The 19,251-nt window shown below is 38.8% G+C and overlaps 2 protein-coding genes across 2 annotated transcripts in view; one reads left to right on the plus strand and one right to left on the minus strand.

Annotated features, from left to right (window-relative positions):
- pdgfrb (platelet-derived growth factor receptor, beta polypeptide) overlaps positions 1-671 on the minus strand; it is a 44,605-nt gene extending 43,934 nt beyond the window's left edge. Inside the window, exon 1 of the mRNA XM_041797123.1 lies at positions 279-671. The gene's annotated coding sequence lies outside the window, so the exon portion shown is untranslated. The remainder of the gene's footprint in view (positions 1-278) is intronic.
- Positions 672-8,442: 7,771 nt separating this feature from the next.
- Positions 8,443-17,669, plus strand: cdx1a (caudal type homeobox 1a). The gene is made up of 3 exons (XM_041797990.1): positions 8,443-8,904; positions 10,697-10,845; positions 16,438-17,669. The coding sequence occupies exons 1-3, from the start codon at positions 8,562-8,564 to the stop codon at positions 16,621-16,623; spliced, it is 678 nt and encodes a 225-aa protein (XP_041653924.1). The 5' UTR covers positions 8,443-8,561; the 3' UTR covers positions 16,624-17,669.
- The last annotated feature ends 1,582 nt before the right edge of the window (positions 17,670-19,251 follow it).

The raw sequence follows: 19,251 nt of genomic DNA on the forward strand, positions 1-19,251 counted from the left end.
AACAGGTATCAATTTATTCCAGTTCATTATGAGCTAAAATCTCATTACAGGAGCTTTAAATCAGACCATATTAAAGATATTAAGATAAACTGACATTGTGGTGATGTAAAGATGAGGTGCATCTGTGTGTGATTGGCAGCTATGAAATTGAATCTGTCACAGACAGCTTACCATGCAGGCTAAGTGAATTTCAACAACTTTATGCTATACATCTTCTGCCAAGCAGCCATGACTAACAGTTAAACCTGTGACAGTGACAGAGAATAAAGATCTCTCACCTCCACAGTGATCCTAGAAGTCTGGACGAGTCTTCCCTCTCTGTCCGAGCAGCCGCTCTTCTATTTCTGAAACCAGAGGAAGGATTCCCAGCTGGGGCTGCTGCTTCAGATGTATAGATCCCTCAGATGATCAGAGTCTGAGGTTAATCTCTGCTGTCCCTGGAGTCCGCTGGAGGAGGTACCACTTTGAGCAGGGCTGTTTGTTTAGTCAAATCACAGCACCACAGGGGTCCCCCTCTCCTTCTCCCTCTCACACTCTGAAAAAAGTCTGCCTGCCGCTCCTAAACACAGCTTTAAGTTTAAAAAGAACAAGAGACATGCGCACACACTTGCACACAACTTCCCTGACACATTCACACAGAGGAGGAGAGCCAGCGGTCCGGCCCTGCTTGGGCTAGAGTAAGAGTGAGTTAGAGAGAAACAGGAGGGAGGGATATGTAAGAGGTGGGGGGGAGGGGGGCTGAGCCAAAAGGGAAAAGAGAGAGGAGCAACAACAAGAGAGGGAGAAAACTTGAAAATACAGATCAGAATTCAGCTTGTTGTCCCGGGGTAGCAGCTGAAAGGTCCAGAGCTGGAGTGATTTGTTTATGAATGGAGAGGTGGACTGAGACTGTCTCTACTGGCAACAGCAATCTGGACCGCATCTAACCCCTGCATAAAACAACAAACACAATAAGAGAAAGAGAAAGAGTGAGAGGTTTAAGCGGTGGGGGAAAAAAAGACTTTGGCAAGGCTCACTGGTGGCCTGCTTTGGAAACAAACATAGAAGGCTCAGTTTCTCAGGAACATGTACCACTTACATAAACTGTGGTGTCAGGTGTAAAAGAGGTTAAAGACAGCACGAGTGAGTCCAATTTTCATACATATCGCATGCCATTTCCTGTCTTATTTAATTTATTTTTTGTCACTTATCCTATGTAAAATAACTCAACACCTCCCTCTGTCCTCCCCCCCCTTTAGTCTCTTTTCTCTGCTCTGTCAGCCTCTCTCTTTCAAACATGCAAATACGTCTGTTTTGCACGTTGGATCCCTCCCTAATTTCATCCTTTCCCAGGATATGGTTTGAAATTCATAATGCAACACTGCCGCTGATGAAGGCCTTTTCTTTTTAACAAGGGGCCCAGGCAGACAGAGAAGGAGAGGGGGAGAGCAGGGGCTAATTGGACAGCACCCATGTTCTCCTCTAATTGTGAGGGTAAATCTAAAAGCCAAGCTGCAGTAATTAGAGAGCCAGTGCAGCCCCGGTTATTAAAGAGGAGGGGAACAACACCACATAGGACTAGCCCACCTTTACTTGCATCTATTTCAATCTTTGTAATTAACACCTCCTTGCAATAAATCTGCCTTTAATTCATGTTATTCAGAATTCAGGCCATTAATCTATTTTTGCATGTTTCAGTTCTTGTAGTGCCGATAATAATGCAGCGATAGCACATATAAAGCTATCTTACTTGTTGGACCTGAATGCTTTTTGACACCACACTTTTTAAACAATACATTTTCAGACAGAATCTTAGGACAGAAATAAATTAATTAAAAATTACAAGTGAACCCAAAAAAGTAAAAAAACTACTTGCCCATTTTGGACTGTTTGTAGACTTCCATTATTATTGCAATATCATAAATGGTACCCATAACATTTGATTTTTATAGTAACATATCAAAGTTTAAAACTCTGGCATTTTAAAGCCCAATTCTTATTATTCAAAATATTTGTCAGTGGAATACTCATCTATAGCCTTGTCTGGGGTCACTAAGGTGGTTAAAAGGCCAGGTGTAGGTGAGATTCGCCCTGAGATGCGGAAGGCCCTGGATGTTGTAGGGCTGTCGCAGCTGACACTCCCATTATCAGGGTATCACACTACTCAGCATCCCAGGGAATGTGTAGATCAGTGTACAGGGTGCTGGAAAGAAGGCTCCGGCCAATTATAAAACCTGGGATACAGGAGGAACAATGCATATTTTGTCCTGGCTATGGGACAGTGGACGAGCTCTTTACCTTTGCAGGGCTTCTTGAGGGAGTGTGGGAGTCTGCACATCCAGCTTATGTGTTGTGGACTTGCAGAAGGCTTACCACCAGGTCCCACAGGGGGTATTGCTGGAATATAGGGTTCTGGGGCTACTGCAGAGGGCCATCAGGTCCCAGTGCGTGTTACCCTCTGCCAGGGCTGTCCCTTATCTCCAATTCTGTGTGATTTTCAAGGACAGGATCTCGAGGTGCAGAAAGGGGGAGGAGGGTTTCCAGTTGGGTGACCACAGAATTCCGTCTCTGCTTTTGCAGATGATGAGGTTCTGTTGGCTTCTTCAGCTGGGGACCCCAGCAGGCACTGGGGCAGTTTATAGGTGAAAGTGAAGCTTTCACCTATGGTTCTCTGCTGGAAAATGGTGGATTGCTCCCTCTGGGTGGGGAGGGTTTCTCTGGCCAAAGTGAAGGAGCCCAAGTATCTTGGGGTCTTGTTCATGAGTGAGGGTAGAATGGACCATGAGATCGGCAGGCAGATTACTGCAGCATCGGCAGTACTGCAGACATTGTACTGTAGCGTGAAGAGGGAACTGAGCCGGAAAGCAAACCTCTAAATTTACTACTCTATCTCATTCCAACCCTCACCTATGGCCATGAACTCTGGGTAATGACCAAAAGAATAAGATCACGGGTTCAAGCGGTCGAAATTAGATTTCTCAGGAGGGAGACAGTCCAGGTGGTTCACGCATCTGATCAGGATGACTCCAGGTCAACTCCCTGTAGAGGTCTTTGAGGTGTGTTCAACTGGAAGGAGACCCCAGGGTAGGCCCAGGAATCACTGGATGATTATATATCTCTCTTGGCAAGGGAACGCCTCAGAATTCCTCATAAAGAGCTGGAAAATGTTGCTGGGGATGGGAATGTCTGGGTGGACTTGCTTAGCCTGCTGCCACCACAGCCCAGCCTAGGATATGCAAATGGATGGCCTTGTCCATGTCCATGGAAAATCCTCTATCCGGTTAACAATTCCCAGACTTCTAGATATCCTGCTAATAAGGTAATCTCTAACAGCCATCCATGTTTTTTTTAAAGTACATAAAAAAACATGTCTAAGAATGGCAAAATAAGCTTTTTTTGTCATCTTATGAGCTCCTGCACTTCTGGCCTGTGCCAATTTTGACACCCCCTGTGGTCAAAAAGTTGCTATATCACTGCTGATCTTGTTCTTCACATTTGTTAGTGGTTAATTCCATCTTGCTGTCTTTTTTTAGGTCATGGGATCAGTGTTCAATTTAGTCTATTTCATAAACCCGCTAAAACTTCTCATAGGAGCTTTATATTCAAGCTTGCTGTCACAGTGGACTTGGCTTTAAATTTGGCAGCTGTCTTTGCTTATTCATTCAGCTTGACAAAGTGGCCAACCACTTAACAAACTGGACTCCCAATCATTCTGCCACAACAATGCCCAGCCTATCAAACAGCTTAATAGCGGTCTCTCTCACAGCTGATCTGGATTGTTGCCATTGCTGGTACCACAACTAGTGCAAACACTGTGTGTGCCGGCCTTGTGTTCATGTAAAGCTGGATGTCTGATAAAGCTAAAAGACAGGCAGGGGCCCCTGAAGGCCCATGGGAGGGTGGGACGGAGGGTGGAAGTAGGAAACACTGTGCATGAGGCCCAGACCTGAGTTGAAACCAACATACCTCTGACAGACAAAAATGGATGAAAATGACTGCTGTGATGTCAGATCCATTGTCATTTATACAGAAGTACATTAACATTGTTGAAATCAATTGTTTCTACAACGAATTGCAGGTGTGGACGTTTATGCATTGATGTATAACCAACATGATCAATTACTATGTGCTACAATGCAACGATTGTGCCCGAAAGAAGGCAATGCTGGTAGCTGCTCAACCTGTCCGTCAATGGTATACAGGAAGCTTCACACTTTGATTCATTGGGTCATTGAAATTCAGTATTGTCATTAAAAAATAATAGTGAAAATATGTCAGTATCTGTCCTTTTTTTTTTATCTTTGGTTTGTTGTGTTAATCATAGTCACAGCAGTAATAATGGTATTATACCAGTAACATTTATGGTAAATGTAGTTATCATAATGAAAATGGCCTTCTGTAAACCAGACCAATGCAAAATATTCTCAACAATGTATTAAATTACTCTTTAGTCTTAGATACTATATTGTTGTACATAGTTAAATTAAACATGATTATGAATTTCACTTGTTTTCAATGTTTTTGTTTGATGAATGAAAAATCCCACCCTGACTGACTGGTAGTTGCGACCCACCATGGAGGGCCTCTGCAAACTGGACTTGTGCTGGTGGTTGGGCAGATGATTCCTCTGGCCTGCAGGTCCACCTCCATCCTCTGGCCATCCATCAACAATTTCATTTAACAACCATCCTGCAGCAGATAAAACAAATACAGGTAAATGAAGTACTTTTAATGAAACAGTGAAGACAAGAATGACTTAAACAACCACTACCACAACATAGTTTGTTAGATTCTTTAAATGAAAAAAAAGCTCTCTGTTGTTGAAGATACACAGCCGTATACATACAGAAATCCTTAGTATTTAAACAAAAACATGTTGCAAACATAGGTGTCATGTACTGACACCTGAGTCTGTAAGGTCCAGCCACTGGTTAATCAGTATCCCTGGCTACCATTACACCATGAAGACAAAAGAACTCTCCAAACAACTCAATGGAAATGGAAAGAATATGGCACCAAGTGTAAATCTGCCTAGATCAGACCATCCTTACAAACTGAGTGACCTTGCATGAAGAACACTAGTGAGAGAGGCCACCAAAACACCTATGAACTACTCTGAAAGAGTTACAAGCTTCAGCAGCTGAGATGGGAGAGACTGCCTGGGTTCTTCACCAGTCAAAGCTTTATAGGAGGGTGGCAAAGAGGAATCCACTGTTCAAGGAAACTCATATTAAGTGGAAGAAAGTTCTTTGGTCTAATGAGACCAAAATGGTGCTTTTTGGCCATCAGACAAGATGCTGTTTGGTGGACACCAAACGCTGCACATCACCACAAACACACCATCCCCACTGTAAATCAGGGTGGTGGCAGCATCATGCTGTGGGGGATGCTTCTCAGCAGCTGACCCTAGAAGAGGGTAAAATGTGGGTAAGATGCATCAAAATACACGTAAATACTGACTTGAAGGGGTGATTATTTATGAAGTCACTTATTTCATGTTGCAGGTTTCATTTAATTGACATTCTTTTGTAGAAATCTGTTTTCACTTTGGCATTAAAGAGGTCTTTTTGCATTTCTGGTCAAAAAATTATATTGATCATGACTCATTCATAAAATCAGTAAAAGGGTAGCAACTAGGATACCCCCTACATAGGCTGGCTTTTGAAAAGGCTGTTTGATAATAACATTTAGATATCTAGAGACACTCAATATCTAAATACACTTAAATATTCAAATAAAGTATATCTAATCCAAGTGGCTGAGTTTAACAGTGGAATCGGGTGGAAAATGTAAATTTAGAGCTTAAATTACTGGATTGTAAAGGCTGAGACATACAAGTTGAAGGCCTCCACAAAGAATCCTGAGAATTTTGAACCAGAATAAAAGGAATATGGGTATCAAATTAGTTTAAACAAACATGATTAATTACAAAGAAATTTACCAAATATGCCCCCTCTCTTCCCGAGAGTGAAGATTTTCTGTTTCAGTTCCCAGACAGTGACAGTAAACTGACTTACTTTGGGAGCTGTTAATAAGACATGAGATATTTTGTCATCTAAGACTTGCAGCAAACACGATGGATGTCATGTCATTTCATTCCTTCTCTGCCCTCATTTCCTGTCAGTGCTCCACTGATGCAGTCTAATAAACAACAATAAAAAGCACAGGAAACATACCTTATTGGGTTCAAGCTGTTTAAAAAAAATTGCATTAAAAGGAAAAATCTATTTTTTCAGTTACAGGCAGCATGCCGATGCAGTCTTCCTGCATGAAGAAATATCACACCGTCACCAAAGTCACTGCAAAAGCCTACATTTATGCTATGATTTTATGAATGTTTTTAAACACAAAAGGGGTTTTATGCAAAAAGCCTCCCACTTTTTTGTCCTATTATTGTACCATATTCAAATAATACACAAAACAAACATGCCTGATACAAGACAAATAATTGACAATTCCTCTCAGGGAGCCAAACTGAACATCTGGCCAGGGAGAGCAGATGGAAACTAGCCTTTCTAACTGTCTCCATCAAACTGGACAAACAGCCCTTTTTTTTAATCAAAGATGATATGAACTGATACCACAGACCTTATGTGTACAACTCCAGTTCTAGAAAAAGTTGGGGCACTGAGTAGAAACAAAAACGGAATACAATGATTTGCAAGTCTCACAAATCCATATTTTATTCCCAGTAAAACATAAACAACATAGCACATGTAACTAAGACATTTTACCAATTCATGAAAGATATCAGCTCATTTTGAATTTGATGGCAACCCAAAACCACACAGCACCTCTTTTACCCTTCCAGTGGGGATTGTTTATACTGCATTGTTTAAAAATATCTGAATTATTCCTTTCTGAAATTATCCTTAATTTGAACAAATATCATAAGATAACATAATAAGCTAATAAGACAACAAATCTTATTTCCTGCCAACTAAGATTTTCAGGAAACGGGTGCTTAAAATTTAAACTATGGCATTCTTTACTGAGCCTGATACGTTAAAAATAAATGTGGTGCTTTTTGAGAGTTAGATTACACAACTATGTTCTTAAGCAACTTTGTGAATAAGTGCTACAACCAAGTTTATTTCACAAGTTACTGTAAAGTTTTTTCTGTTTTTATGTTACACACTATTGTGCTATCATCTAATGTACAAACTTAATTGCGATCCCTATGTAATGTTTGTGTTGCACTTTCCTGAGAGACTTCCCTCTCCATTAACAACACCATCTTCATGCTGACAGCTGTTAAGACTGATAATGACTTTTCTGACAAAGATACCAGCATGAATCTTTTATGAATGTTTGTTCAAAGCAGATGAAGAACTATTGGATGAACTCAACTAGAGGATCATGGAGAGCTTTAATATGACAACTTGTGAATATATCAAGTAAGACCACCCAAGACAGCCAACAACAGAGGGGATTTGAAGAATAATCTTAGATTTTTACATTAAGGCCTTCTTCTTCTCCTGCTTTTTCTGTGTTTTGCTGCCCTCATGTGGTTGTCCCATGCTGAGAATGACATTGGGTTATTCTGTGTACATTATGGCAAGATAGTTGAAGATTTATGTGGGAAAATTTGATTTCTAGAATGGCAACTTAAATTTCAATGTGAGACAAAAAAATGGCTATTTTCTTATAAGTTTACCAAAGACAGATACCCACTTTCTGGGTTTTCATACAGAAAGAAGTTATAAATAAAAACAGCCTTGTGCACCCTATTTAAGGTTTAAATTAACATTTTTCTCCCCTTGCTTCTTGTCTTTCAATTTGTATTTACTTTATTTAGATTTCGACAGTTTGGGGGGTCATTCTCCGGTGAAGAGAAATAAAATACAGTAAATTCTCATTAAAATGTGGGCTTTATTGCTTTATTAATCAACATAGGTTAATCTGAAGGTTGTTTATATGTTAAACGTCCAACTAGCTCTACATGTGTCAAGTAAGATGAAATAATGCAGCCATTTTGTGGGATGAACAACGCTATCTCTTTAGGCTATAGTCTCTGGACTCTTGACCATACCAGTTTTGCAACAGGCCCTGGCTAATGAAAGCTTTCACTTTTCATTTATTAATATGTGCATTATGTGGTCTGCACTTTGAATTTTATCTATTTACTGCTGAGCATGCTCATATTTCACTTTATGATCCAGGCTATGTGCTGGAAATCACCTGAGCCCTGCATTTCTAGGTTTGCACGAGCGCGTGCGCTAAAAACACATTAAATTGGTTTCGCGGGCATTTCATAATGGCCTTATCAGAGTGATCCACAAATCAAACTGCAGGCTACTTCAGGGTCAATAACCGCACGTCGCCAAGACAAGCAAGCAGGTAGGTCTCAGGTAAAACATGACGTCATGCTGATACTTTTGAACTCTTGAGCAGTAAATCCATAAAGGTGTGTAGTCTTACTGCTCAGGTAGCCGGGCAGTAATAAACCTGTACCTTACACTGAAGAGAAAACAGACCGCGAGAGCCTGTTGGGAGCAAACACAGAGGCCTAATATGTGCCAGGTTTGATTCACCGAGGTTTACCTGAGAGTCACCCCAACCTTTGGGCCGAGGAAGCCGGAATGCACTCCGACTCGCAGATGGCCAGACACACGGCTCAGACGCTGTCCCTGAACAGTCAGTATATCCCGCCTACGTATGACTTCACCGGGTACCATCACGTCGCAGGGGTCGGTGACCCGACAAGTGCCTGGAGCCCTATGTATGCTCCCCGGGAGGAGTATCCGTACTGCTTCGCGGGGTCAAGCCCCAGCACCGGCCAGGTCAGTTTTTCCTCCCAGGAGCTAAGCGGCATGCCCACCCCCGCTGGAGGGGGGTCGTTCAACCCGTACAACTTCATTTCCGGGCAGGAGCCCCTAAGCTCCAGGAGGAGACCCCAGGAATCAACAAGACCACCCGTTTCAGGTAAAAATGTCCCAACGAAAAATGCCCAAACCTTTTGTCTGTATGCCAACCGATTCCGGTACGAAGACTGAAATATCAGCTTGATAATAGGATGATTGGAAATGGTCTATTATGGGGGAAACAATGTTGCTACCTCATTGCCCCTTTTGACTTGCTTCCATTTGCAAAGTAATAAAAAAAAACACACTGGAAGGTATTCCACACAAATACAGTGATTAAATATGGACCATTAAAATTTGAATCTTAATTATCATTCATTCATGTTTTGCTTCATATTGTATTTTTCTTTGGCCCATATAAGCAATACGAGGAAAAATATGTATGTGAATCATATTTTTGAGTTTTTAATACTGATTTGATAAACTAATATCAATAATTTATCAACTTGTGCTTTAGCTAGTTGTATGCCTAATATATCTATTGTGAGTCAAATGTAATCAAACATTTTCTACTTTTTAATTTGCAACATTCCCCCAGGGGTCGCTGATCTAGCTAGAGTTTAATCTATTTTCAAGAAAATGGTATCAGAACATGTAAAATATGCTACATGAGAAAACGTTACTTGTTTGTATAAAATACTTGTCCACCTTTTTGCTGTAAATTCAACCTTACCATTCGGCCATTTTTTATTCTGAAAGCTCTACCATAATAACAAAATTTGGACTCATTGTGCAGCTGTAACTCAAGGCTATTAGATATTTTGTTGGTTATTATTTAATGATATAATGCTCAAAACGTGTTGAAATATGGGGAGGTCTATACATTTTGGGATCAAATCATTCATTAAAAAGCCACTGACCACAGTAGAAAAGATATTGCAGGCTTATTGATACTGCTGTTGGAACAACCTTATGTTTCAGCATGTTTTGGTGTATGGAGCTGATCACACATCAGAGGAAAATTTCAAGTCAGTGGAGACAGGGAAAGATTAAGGATGCTCAAACTAATATTATCATTGAAAGGGTCCTTGGTGATGTCAAATGACAAGCTAAACTGCAGCTTTTCAAGGTTGCTGAGAAAATAGGTATGGTAAAACACATAAGAAACGGCCCATTTTAACACATTCAGGGAGCAAATTTTAGACTAACTGCACACACACATACATTCGTCAAGCTTGAGCCTCTCCCTTCCACCAACAGAGTGTGAAACTGCAATGCAAAACTAACAATGTAGGCCTAGTAGTCTGCATTAGTGACGCTCCCCACCCTTTCTGTCCACTGGGTGGGGGCTAGAGGGTGACAGGCTTGATAACGCAGGCACTACAGGAAGTCTGCACAAATCAAACTGTGCTTCATCTGGAGGCGAACACTCAGGGTTTACTTATGTGTAAGTGTGCTGGCTTTCCTCAATCAATGCTGTCACATGGACACGATTTCAGATCAATTACTGACTCACTCATATTTGAATGTGTGTGTGAGAAGACATGTCAATGCACGCCTGTGTAAACACCTATGTAAACACCACTCACAGTGATAAGGAGCGCCAGTGATGCAATGCAGAGGGAAGTCTTTACACTGGTTATAGTTAGAGTGATTAATAGAGTTGATGAGACTGAAGTGGCGCCTGAACTTGAATGTGGCACCAGACGTCTTAAAGTTAGTCATGTTAGGTCATGGTTTCTAACACACCTGACTCACTGACATAATGATCACCCTGTTTGCATTTCTAGGCAAACTGAAGATTAACCAATACATGGTAAAAGATCATGCACCTCTTAGACTGAAAAAAACTGTTTGGCATTGTCACTTGTTCGAAGTGTTTTTCTGATAAAGGTTTGTTTTGAATGATTCAGGAGGAAAGACTCGCACGAAAGACAAGTACAGAGTGGTGTACACCGATCAACAACGTCTGGAGCTGGAGAAGGAGTTTCAGCACAACCGCTACATCACCATGAGGAGGAAGAGCGAGCTGTCAGTGGCACTGAGCCTCTCCGAGAGACAGGTGAGCACAGGAACAAATTAAAGCTAGAGGCCAAAATGTAAGAAGTAGAGAAATGAGGAAGAAAAAGGGTGACAAGCAAAGCACTATGTAAGAAAAAAGGTGAGAGTTTGAAGCACATATTGTCAAAACACTGGTGTGAATAATGCCGAGCATTTCCTGTGAACATGGATTGCATGTGATTATAATTATTTTAAATGTATGCATGTCCTCCTCGGTCGTCTATAACAATATGCTGTTTAAACATGTTTGTTTCCTCCTGTATTTTTGTTCACATGTGCATTTTAGCATCTACAGTCTAAACTGAAAACTTTTTTTCATTTAAAACATTTGAGTGGTTGAAATTTTTCACAACTTGGGCTGTGTTTTATCATTGCGGAGGTCGTGGTGGGTCCTGAGCATCAACCAGTTGAAAACAACTGTTTTAGATTGTTGGACAAATTTACTGACTGTTTTAGGAAACGTTTAGGTCATTATTAGAAATTAGGGTGAAAATGTGTGAAATGAAAGCTTTCAGAAATGTAAAATGCATATGAAAAGACCATTGACAACATTCAGCTGCTTCCTTGCACTGAGTTACACAGAGCAGGGCACACATCCGTTATTTTTAATTTTTGGTGTTACATTATTAGATGTCTTAGTTAAACCTTAATTTGAAAAAGTATTATTAAAACCATAACCTTTTTGGTTAAAGGTTTGGTCATTTGGTGTCAATTAATGTTACTTTATTTTATTTTTTTCTGACTCTCACATGTGACAAGACTTTGAATTTTAAACTGTGAAAAATCTGCAGTTCTAAAGAAATAAGATTGACACTTCTGTATCCTGTGTGACCACAGATGGGAAAGAAAAAATTCTGTGAAAGATGTAAAAAAATTTTCAGTGTTGCCAATGAGCCACTTGCTTGTATTTCAAGAGCTGGTAAAATAATGTTTACCCACCGTTTATATCAGTGGTTCCCAACATTGGGGTCAAGACCCCATTGGGGTGCCTTAAAAAAACGAGGAATATTTTTAAATTTACACTGTTGCCACGTTACACTGTTTTTTTCAGGTTTCAGCCTGTTATCATCACTGTTTTTTGCCACTTAAAACCCATTTTTTGTCAGTTTTAAACCCTTTCCTTTCCTTTTTTTCTGCTTGTTTTTGCCACTTCTAAACCAAATCTTGCCACTCGCTGCCTATTGTTGCTCTGTTGACCCATTATGGCCACTATAAACCCCTCTTTACCATTTACTCCACATTTCACAATTTAATATGCCCATTTTTGCTACTTTAACACCATTTCAGCCACTTTTTGAAATCCCCTTTACCACTTAATATGCCCGTTTTATGCCACTTTAACCATTTTTTTGGCCATCTTTGGTTACTTTTTGCCACTTTTATCCCATTTTTAGCACTTCTAACCCATTTATGCTTCTTTTAAACTCCAATTTCACCACCTTTCCCAGCATTTTTACCCATTTTAGCTATTTTGAAAGTATTTTAATTCTGTTTTAAACAGAAGGATTTACACTTTGAAGAGGGCTACTTACTACAAAATGAAATAAAAAGATATTTGTTTCTTTGATAAGAGTGGTTATTATTAAGGTTTAATATAAAATACCACTGCTTCATTTTACAATGGACCATGATTATGCTGGCCCCCAGTTTGGCTGGGCCATTTATCCCCCCTTATGGACAGCCGTGTCTCCACATGACTTTTCTTGAATGTGCACAACTGTGTTCAGCCACCTTCAGGCACAGTGGGGGACCCCAGTCTCTGACACTTTTATTTTGGGGGTTGTGGGCTGAAAAGGTTGAAAACCCTTGGTTTATATGTTAACCTGTAAAAAAGAAGGATCCAAATCCTGCTCTTGGATAGTTGATAATCTGAGCTAGAGCTTTCCACCTCTTGCATTTAAGAGAGTCTAGTAATAACATAATGCCAGCATCTGCCCGGACACTTATGAAATGCTGCTTGGCCTACATATGGCTGCATACTTGTTAGAAGTTGAAAAAGAGAATATTATTTATTTTTTACCTTTTTTTTTTTTTTGGTTAGTTTATGTATTGAATTTTCTTTACACTAAAATCAGGGTAGGGTAGGGTAAATTTATTAACCTCGCAAAGCAGATAGATACGCTCATTTCCCTGTTTTTCACTGGTAAATCCATCTTGCTAAGCTCCCATCTGAACCATTTGGGCCCCGTTAGAAAGTGACAGGTCCAATCAGCATCGAGGGGCAGTACTTTCAGGTGCAGTAGAGTCGTGACGTAAACAAGCAGCAGCAAGAGCTGGTGCAGTTATGGAGGAAGAGATTAGCGTGGATGCTGCTAAAGCGCCAGTTTTATCAGAACTTGACAAAATTTCTTCGTTAAAAGAATAACAAAGAACAGCAGTGAGTTGTTTTCTTTTCAAAAACAACAAAAGTGAAGTACTTATAGTGCTTAACAAATTTATTTGACCACCCTAACCCTAACCAAAGTAAGGTTTATGCCACAGCTGCCCTAAATTAACAGCATTGGTAATTACCAAAATCATTTTTTATGTTTCTGCAATGGTTAATTCACCAATATGTAGAAGCTCGTTAACCCAAATAATATTTTTAATGCTAAAATATAATTATTATTGTTATCCATGAATTTTTAAATACACTGATTTACAAAAAAACTGAAAAATAGTAAAGCACATTGTTATTTCTTGATTAATATGTCAAATTATAGTTATTTACTGGCATTCCTGAATAGAAAAAGGAGTTTTAGTGGTTGAATGTTATGCTTGATTAATTTCTGACTTCTCAGAGAAGCCCAGTGAACCAGCTCAAATTTGGGTTAATTCAGTTTGAAATCCCTCATTCCTGTTCAAAATGGCAAAACGTGGAGAGCTGACTGAAAATGAAAGAGTCTGCATTAAAGCACTTCATGATGCTGGATGGTCTCTGAGACAAATATGACAGGTGGTCTAATAGATTTGTTAAGCACTTTACATGTCTTCCTTAAAATCACATTCCTCAGTAGCTGTGCACGCACAGCTTGATATTGGCTACGTCACGTGTTTTGTTGCTCTGATTGGCCTGTAGAGATAAGACAGACAGAACGTTCACCCAATCACACTCCAAGTTTTTTTCAAAGCCTCTGCCTTTTCTCAAACATTTCCCATTGAAGCTTTCCCAGATAAATGTGTGAAACACATCCATCTTGTATGTCAGGTTATAAATTTATAGTTCCTTATCCACACTCCAAGGCTGCCCATAAGGGGAGAAAAAGATCAAGTTTTGATGGTCCACCTTAAAGTTGAGCAAGGATAAGTAATTTTTATCTAAATTACTATTTAGAGCAACAAATAGTAGGAAAGTTAAGAGTAGTTGCATTAATCATGATTAACTATGATCCACAATTGGTAAACTATTATTTTTAATTGCACTAATATTTTTGCATTAAAAAACTTTGATTTAGCCAAATCAGCATCTCCTTCCAGCCACAGTGCTGTGAAATCCAGTCCTTATCAAGTCAACCACTGCTAGTCAATATCTCATTTCACTTGACAAAAAACAAAAAAACCTCACAGACAGCTCAGTGGACAGGTCAAAAATCATCTGGACCTTGTATTATCCAACATTTACTTTTTTACTGTTCACATATTTCCTTTTCAGTGCATAACAAGTTCCCTTTTCCATGTTAAAATTTACCAATAAAAAATGTCAGTGTATAAGCACACAACAATCTGCAAAGATTTTATTTCTAGTCTGGGGCCAGACTGAGGGGCTGACCCTAATGCTACAGATTCAATGTGCATTCTTTGATGTTATATAAGGTCATCCTGGGAGGGGGCATTTACTGGGCCTTTCAAGGGCCCTGCCCTTTCTAAGGACAGTCCTGCCACACTCCAGTCCAGATGGAGGTGGTAATGCACCAAAATTACCCACCACCATAAAAAATAATAAGAAAAATGAGTGTACTTTACTTTCAGAGCGCAACTAGAATGAAGGCAGTGGTGATATATCAAAGTTTATTTTCATGTAGACATGTATGCAGTTCGGATACTTATAAACCATCATGTCATTTTTAGATGTTAAATTCATGAACATTAAAAAAAGTTAATGTTGTTGTTATTTGTTGACACAAGTTGACTTAAACTTCAGATAATTATTTACAGAATTAAGTGATTAACTGCTTTTGCAACTGACTTTCTTTTAACATATCAACAGATAGTGATGTTGGATTTTTTATGAACTATGCCCACCTCTAGGTATACATCGCTAGCATGGCAGGCAATGCAGTTAAAAGCAAAAATGGACTAAAATAGTTAAAAGGGTACAAAGATTGAAAGAGTAAAAATGAGTGTAAAGAGCGCAGTTACATGAACAATTACAAATAGTAGGTCGAAGTTTAAAATAAAATTTCTAAAATGCCTTAAAGGTAAAAGTTCAGTGATTTTAAGCAGCTGCTGTGACTTGTTCTATGGGTCATGAGCAAAATAAGAAAAGTCAGTCTTAGTTCTGATCTTACACCCCGGAGCACGTAAATGCAGCTGGTTAGAGGACCGTGTGTGATAACTGTTAACTGGGAATTGGAGAGGATCCATGAGATAAGATGGTGAGATTTTTAAAAAGGCTCATAAATAGATAAATAAATGCCAGTGAAAATCACGTCTCATCTAAAGTGATAGCCATCCAACCTTTCTAATATACATTTTAAAGATGCGTGTCATAAGGCTCACCAGTGGAAAAAATAGATAATGTCACAATAGTCCAAGACCGACGTAAATACAGCCTTGACAACTATCTTCCTATAGAATATTGGAAAGTGTAATTTATTTCTGAAAAAATATCACATTTTTTGCCAGAGTTGGCCTATGAGATCATTAATGTGAGAAAGGAATGTCAAACTCTCATCAATCCATATAGCTAATTATATTTACTCAGCCCCTCTTTTATCTTGACTTCATTTCTTGTTACATCATAGAATAAATAATTTTCCAGTTGTCTAATTTTATGTTTGTGTGAAATGGTGATGACTGGGAGTTAAAACACAGAGTGAAATTGATGTGATTGATGCTTTAGCAGAGGACTTAAAAATTTGTATTAACGTAAACATTTTAGTCCATGTATTTATTAAGGCTAATTTTCCTTTCTTCATGTAATTAAGAAAATTAATTTATCACCTTATTTTGAGTTTGTGCAAATCAGAAAGTCTTTCAATCCACTTTGGCTTTCAAAGAAAGATCAGAAAACTTTTACACAGAAACCGTAATGTTATGTGGCCAAGCAAAACCTACTGCCTAAGTGGTGTTGATGATAAAACCCTCAATCTCACTCTCATGACACCATCATTGTAATGTTTATTTCCACCTACTCATTCTGTTTGTTAAAACCACAGCTGAGTGCAACCCAACAACTCAGTGCGAGACAGAAATTGCTTAATTTGAGTCGCTGCCGCAGGATGAGAAAGAGAGCAACAAAAAAAGCTGCATCACTGCACTTCATCCTCCCCTGGTCATAACAAGCCTCACGATAAGAGAGAGAAAAATGAAAAAGAAACATGCAGCAGAGAGTCCTAAGAATCCTTTATTAGGTTCAGTTTTTACATTGACAACTCGTGTTGGGATGTTTCAGGTGAAGATCTGGTTTCAGAACCGACGTGCCAAAGAGAGGAAGATAACCAGAAAGAAGTTGCAGCATTCCCAGCAGGCCTCCACCACGACACCCACCCCACCTGTGCTGGGTGGACCCACTGACACCCTCATCCCTGCCAGCCCCAGCAGCAACATTTTGTCTGACACAGTACCAGAGGAATACTAGCTGGATGTCACACAGAAGACTGCCACTGAAAGAAATATGTACATAGTTTTTTTTTTAAAGTTTACCACAGAATGAATATGGACGATTCACATGAAGCTAAAATGTTGCACTTCCTGCATTTCGACATAATAAGCACAACATATCTGTAGCATTGATCATTCAAATGTGTTAAAATGGACCGTCATCAGCTATAGTTAACTGATTTTTACTTGAAAACTTGTCATTTATCAAACCTGTGCACATCCTTTAAGATGTCACATCACAATGAAAAAGCATTTTCAGTAGTTTTTCTTTATTTTATTTTCAGAGATTTTCAAATTTGACTGATTTTAGTCCAAAGCAAGGGACTATTTGCATCTGGTTGATGAATGAGAAATAGATTGTACCTTGGCATGATAAAATCCATCTCAAAATTACACGAAAGCACTGAAAAAGAGTATTCTACATATACCACATCTCTCTAAGCAGCCCCACTTATCACTTAAAGGAAGTTAAAGTGTTTTTTTTATAACCACTGAATTCAGAGGAAATTGATAAAGTTTTACTCTGAAAGAGAGACAGAAGAAAATGCCGAAGATGGTGTAGCACTTCACCATTGCTTTAATGTTGAACTGTTGAGTATTATCATTTAAAGTATAAACTAGAGAGAGTCAGGTTTGTGAAAGGAAGGCAGCTGTTTATGGCGTAATGGAAGGCTTGATTGCAGAGAAATGTTTATAAAAAGAACAGGAAGTAGAAGCCATGGGACTTTTACATGAAACTACAAATGTTGTCTTTTTGTAACTACTTTAAAACAGTCGTTGTGGCACTAAACACACACACATTTTAAGTGAAAGTATTTTAAAGCCTTTGTAGTCGTGTTGGCTATTACCCTGTAAGTATGAAGTGTTAAAATGTGAAGATAACAGTGCATGTAAGATGTCCAGTTTTAGACTGTTCCTGTTTGTGGCTCACAGAAGAGGAAGGAAAAATGGCACATGTAGCAATGTAAATTTAGCACGAGTCGGCGAGCACCACAAAAAAAGTTATTCAAAATAAACCACTGTTCAAACCATCAGTCTTGTGCGTATGATCTGGGTCTTTTTTGTACAGTTAAAGAATCCATGTTCTCCTTCTCTTTTCCTTTCTTTTGTTTTCAGCTCCTGTTAACATAAACATCTTGTTTTCATTTGCACTATCTTAAAGCTGACATTTATGTGCACTGTAAGACTGAACAGTAGAGGGTTGTTAAAAAATAAGTTTTTTAAATTTACATATCCAAAACAGCTATTTCAGCTCTATTTTTCTGAGTTGATTAAACACATTTTTAGTTTTAAGTAAACAGCACTTAGTCATAAGTATTTTTTTGCCATTGAACTCAACTTATGTGGCAATCATCCCTCAATCTGCACAATTTTACCAGAATGCTTGTGGGCATTAGACACTTTTGTACCATGAGTGAAGTTGCTAAGTCATCTAGAGAAATCCTGACTTTGGAGGCAAGTTTTAACACAAAGTCACTACTCAGATGGGAACGGCATGAAACGGCAAAAGCTGTTTTAAAATTTCTTCACTCGACTGGATTGTACTCTAGAGTTTGATGTGCTGACTAACCAGCGCTAAAGTCCTGTGGGGAGGGCAGCAATACACCTTAGCTGCGTCTAGTCTGCAGGAAATTCAAAAGAAGAAGAAGAAGAAGAAGTTTTAACAGGATAGGGAGAAGTAACAACTCTTTGGAAGAGTACTTCATGGGAGGTGGTTTATGTTGCGGTTTTTCACTATAAGACTGTAAATTCGGAGGTTGTTAAAAACGTTAATTGTAGGAATGCTAAACTGTAAAATAGCTTTTTGATTTCTAGATTTCAGAATTAACAGAGTGCATCTTTCTGTTTTAGGTGAGCAGTACTCAGTCACCTTGAGTAGTCTTCTGTAATTGCCAGTGGTGGGCGATACTGCGAAATTTAATATCGATCCGATACCAAGTAAATACACGACCAATATCACCGATACGATACTCGATACCAATACTTTTTACTTATAAAAGCAGCAGTATACATAATTATGAAATTGATATGAATAAGGCCATAAAAACTCAAAAAACATAACCTATCATTTATTTATCAGTCTTAATAAATAGAATTAATTCTTTTCCAAGTTATCTTTAACTATCAACTAAGTATTCGGGGTAAAATATATTTCAAAGCAGGATTTTAACTTATATATTTTTTGTAATATGGGACTTGTTTTTATCTATTTTTTTCCCCACTGTACCTAATGGTTTAGACTGTTTAAATTACTTAATTAATCTGTGTACTATTCAATGGGTGGTTTGAGAAAATGCTGCAAAAACTTTCTAAACTTATGGAAAAGGTGGTCAAATTATAGGAGAAAAACTAGTAAACAGTAATAAAGAGGAACAGATTTAGAAGTACACTCTTAAAGTCAATTAAAATTAATCGCACATGCATCAGAGTCAGCTACAGAACTTCTTTCTTTCCTGGTTTTTATGACTAATGGCATTAGCTGTGGTTTTGGCTCAGTGAAAGACACCATCAATGTCTTTATTCTGAAAGTGAGCGGTGCAGATTAGATATGACTCTAACATCCTCTTCATGCGTCAGTTTTTTATAACTTTGAGATAAAAACTTG

The sequence above is a fragment of the Cheilinus undulatus genome, linkage group 10 (genome assembly GCF_018320785.1).
Source record: "Cheilinus undulatus linkage group 10, ASM1832078v1, whole genome shotgun sequence".
Classification (NCBI taxonomy): domain Eukaryota; kingdom Metazoa; phylum Chordata; class Actinopteri; order Labriformes; family Labridae; genus Cheilinus; species Cheilinus undulatus.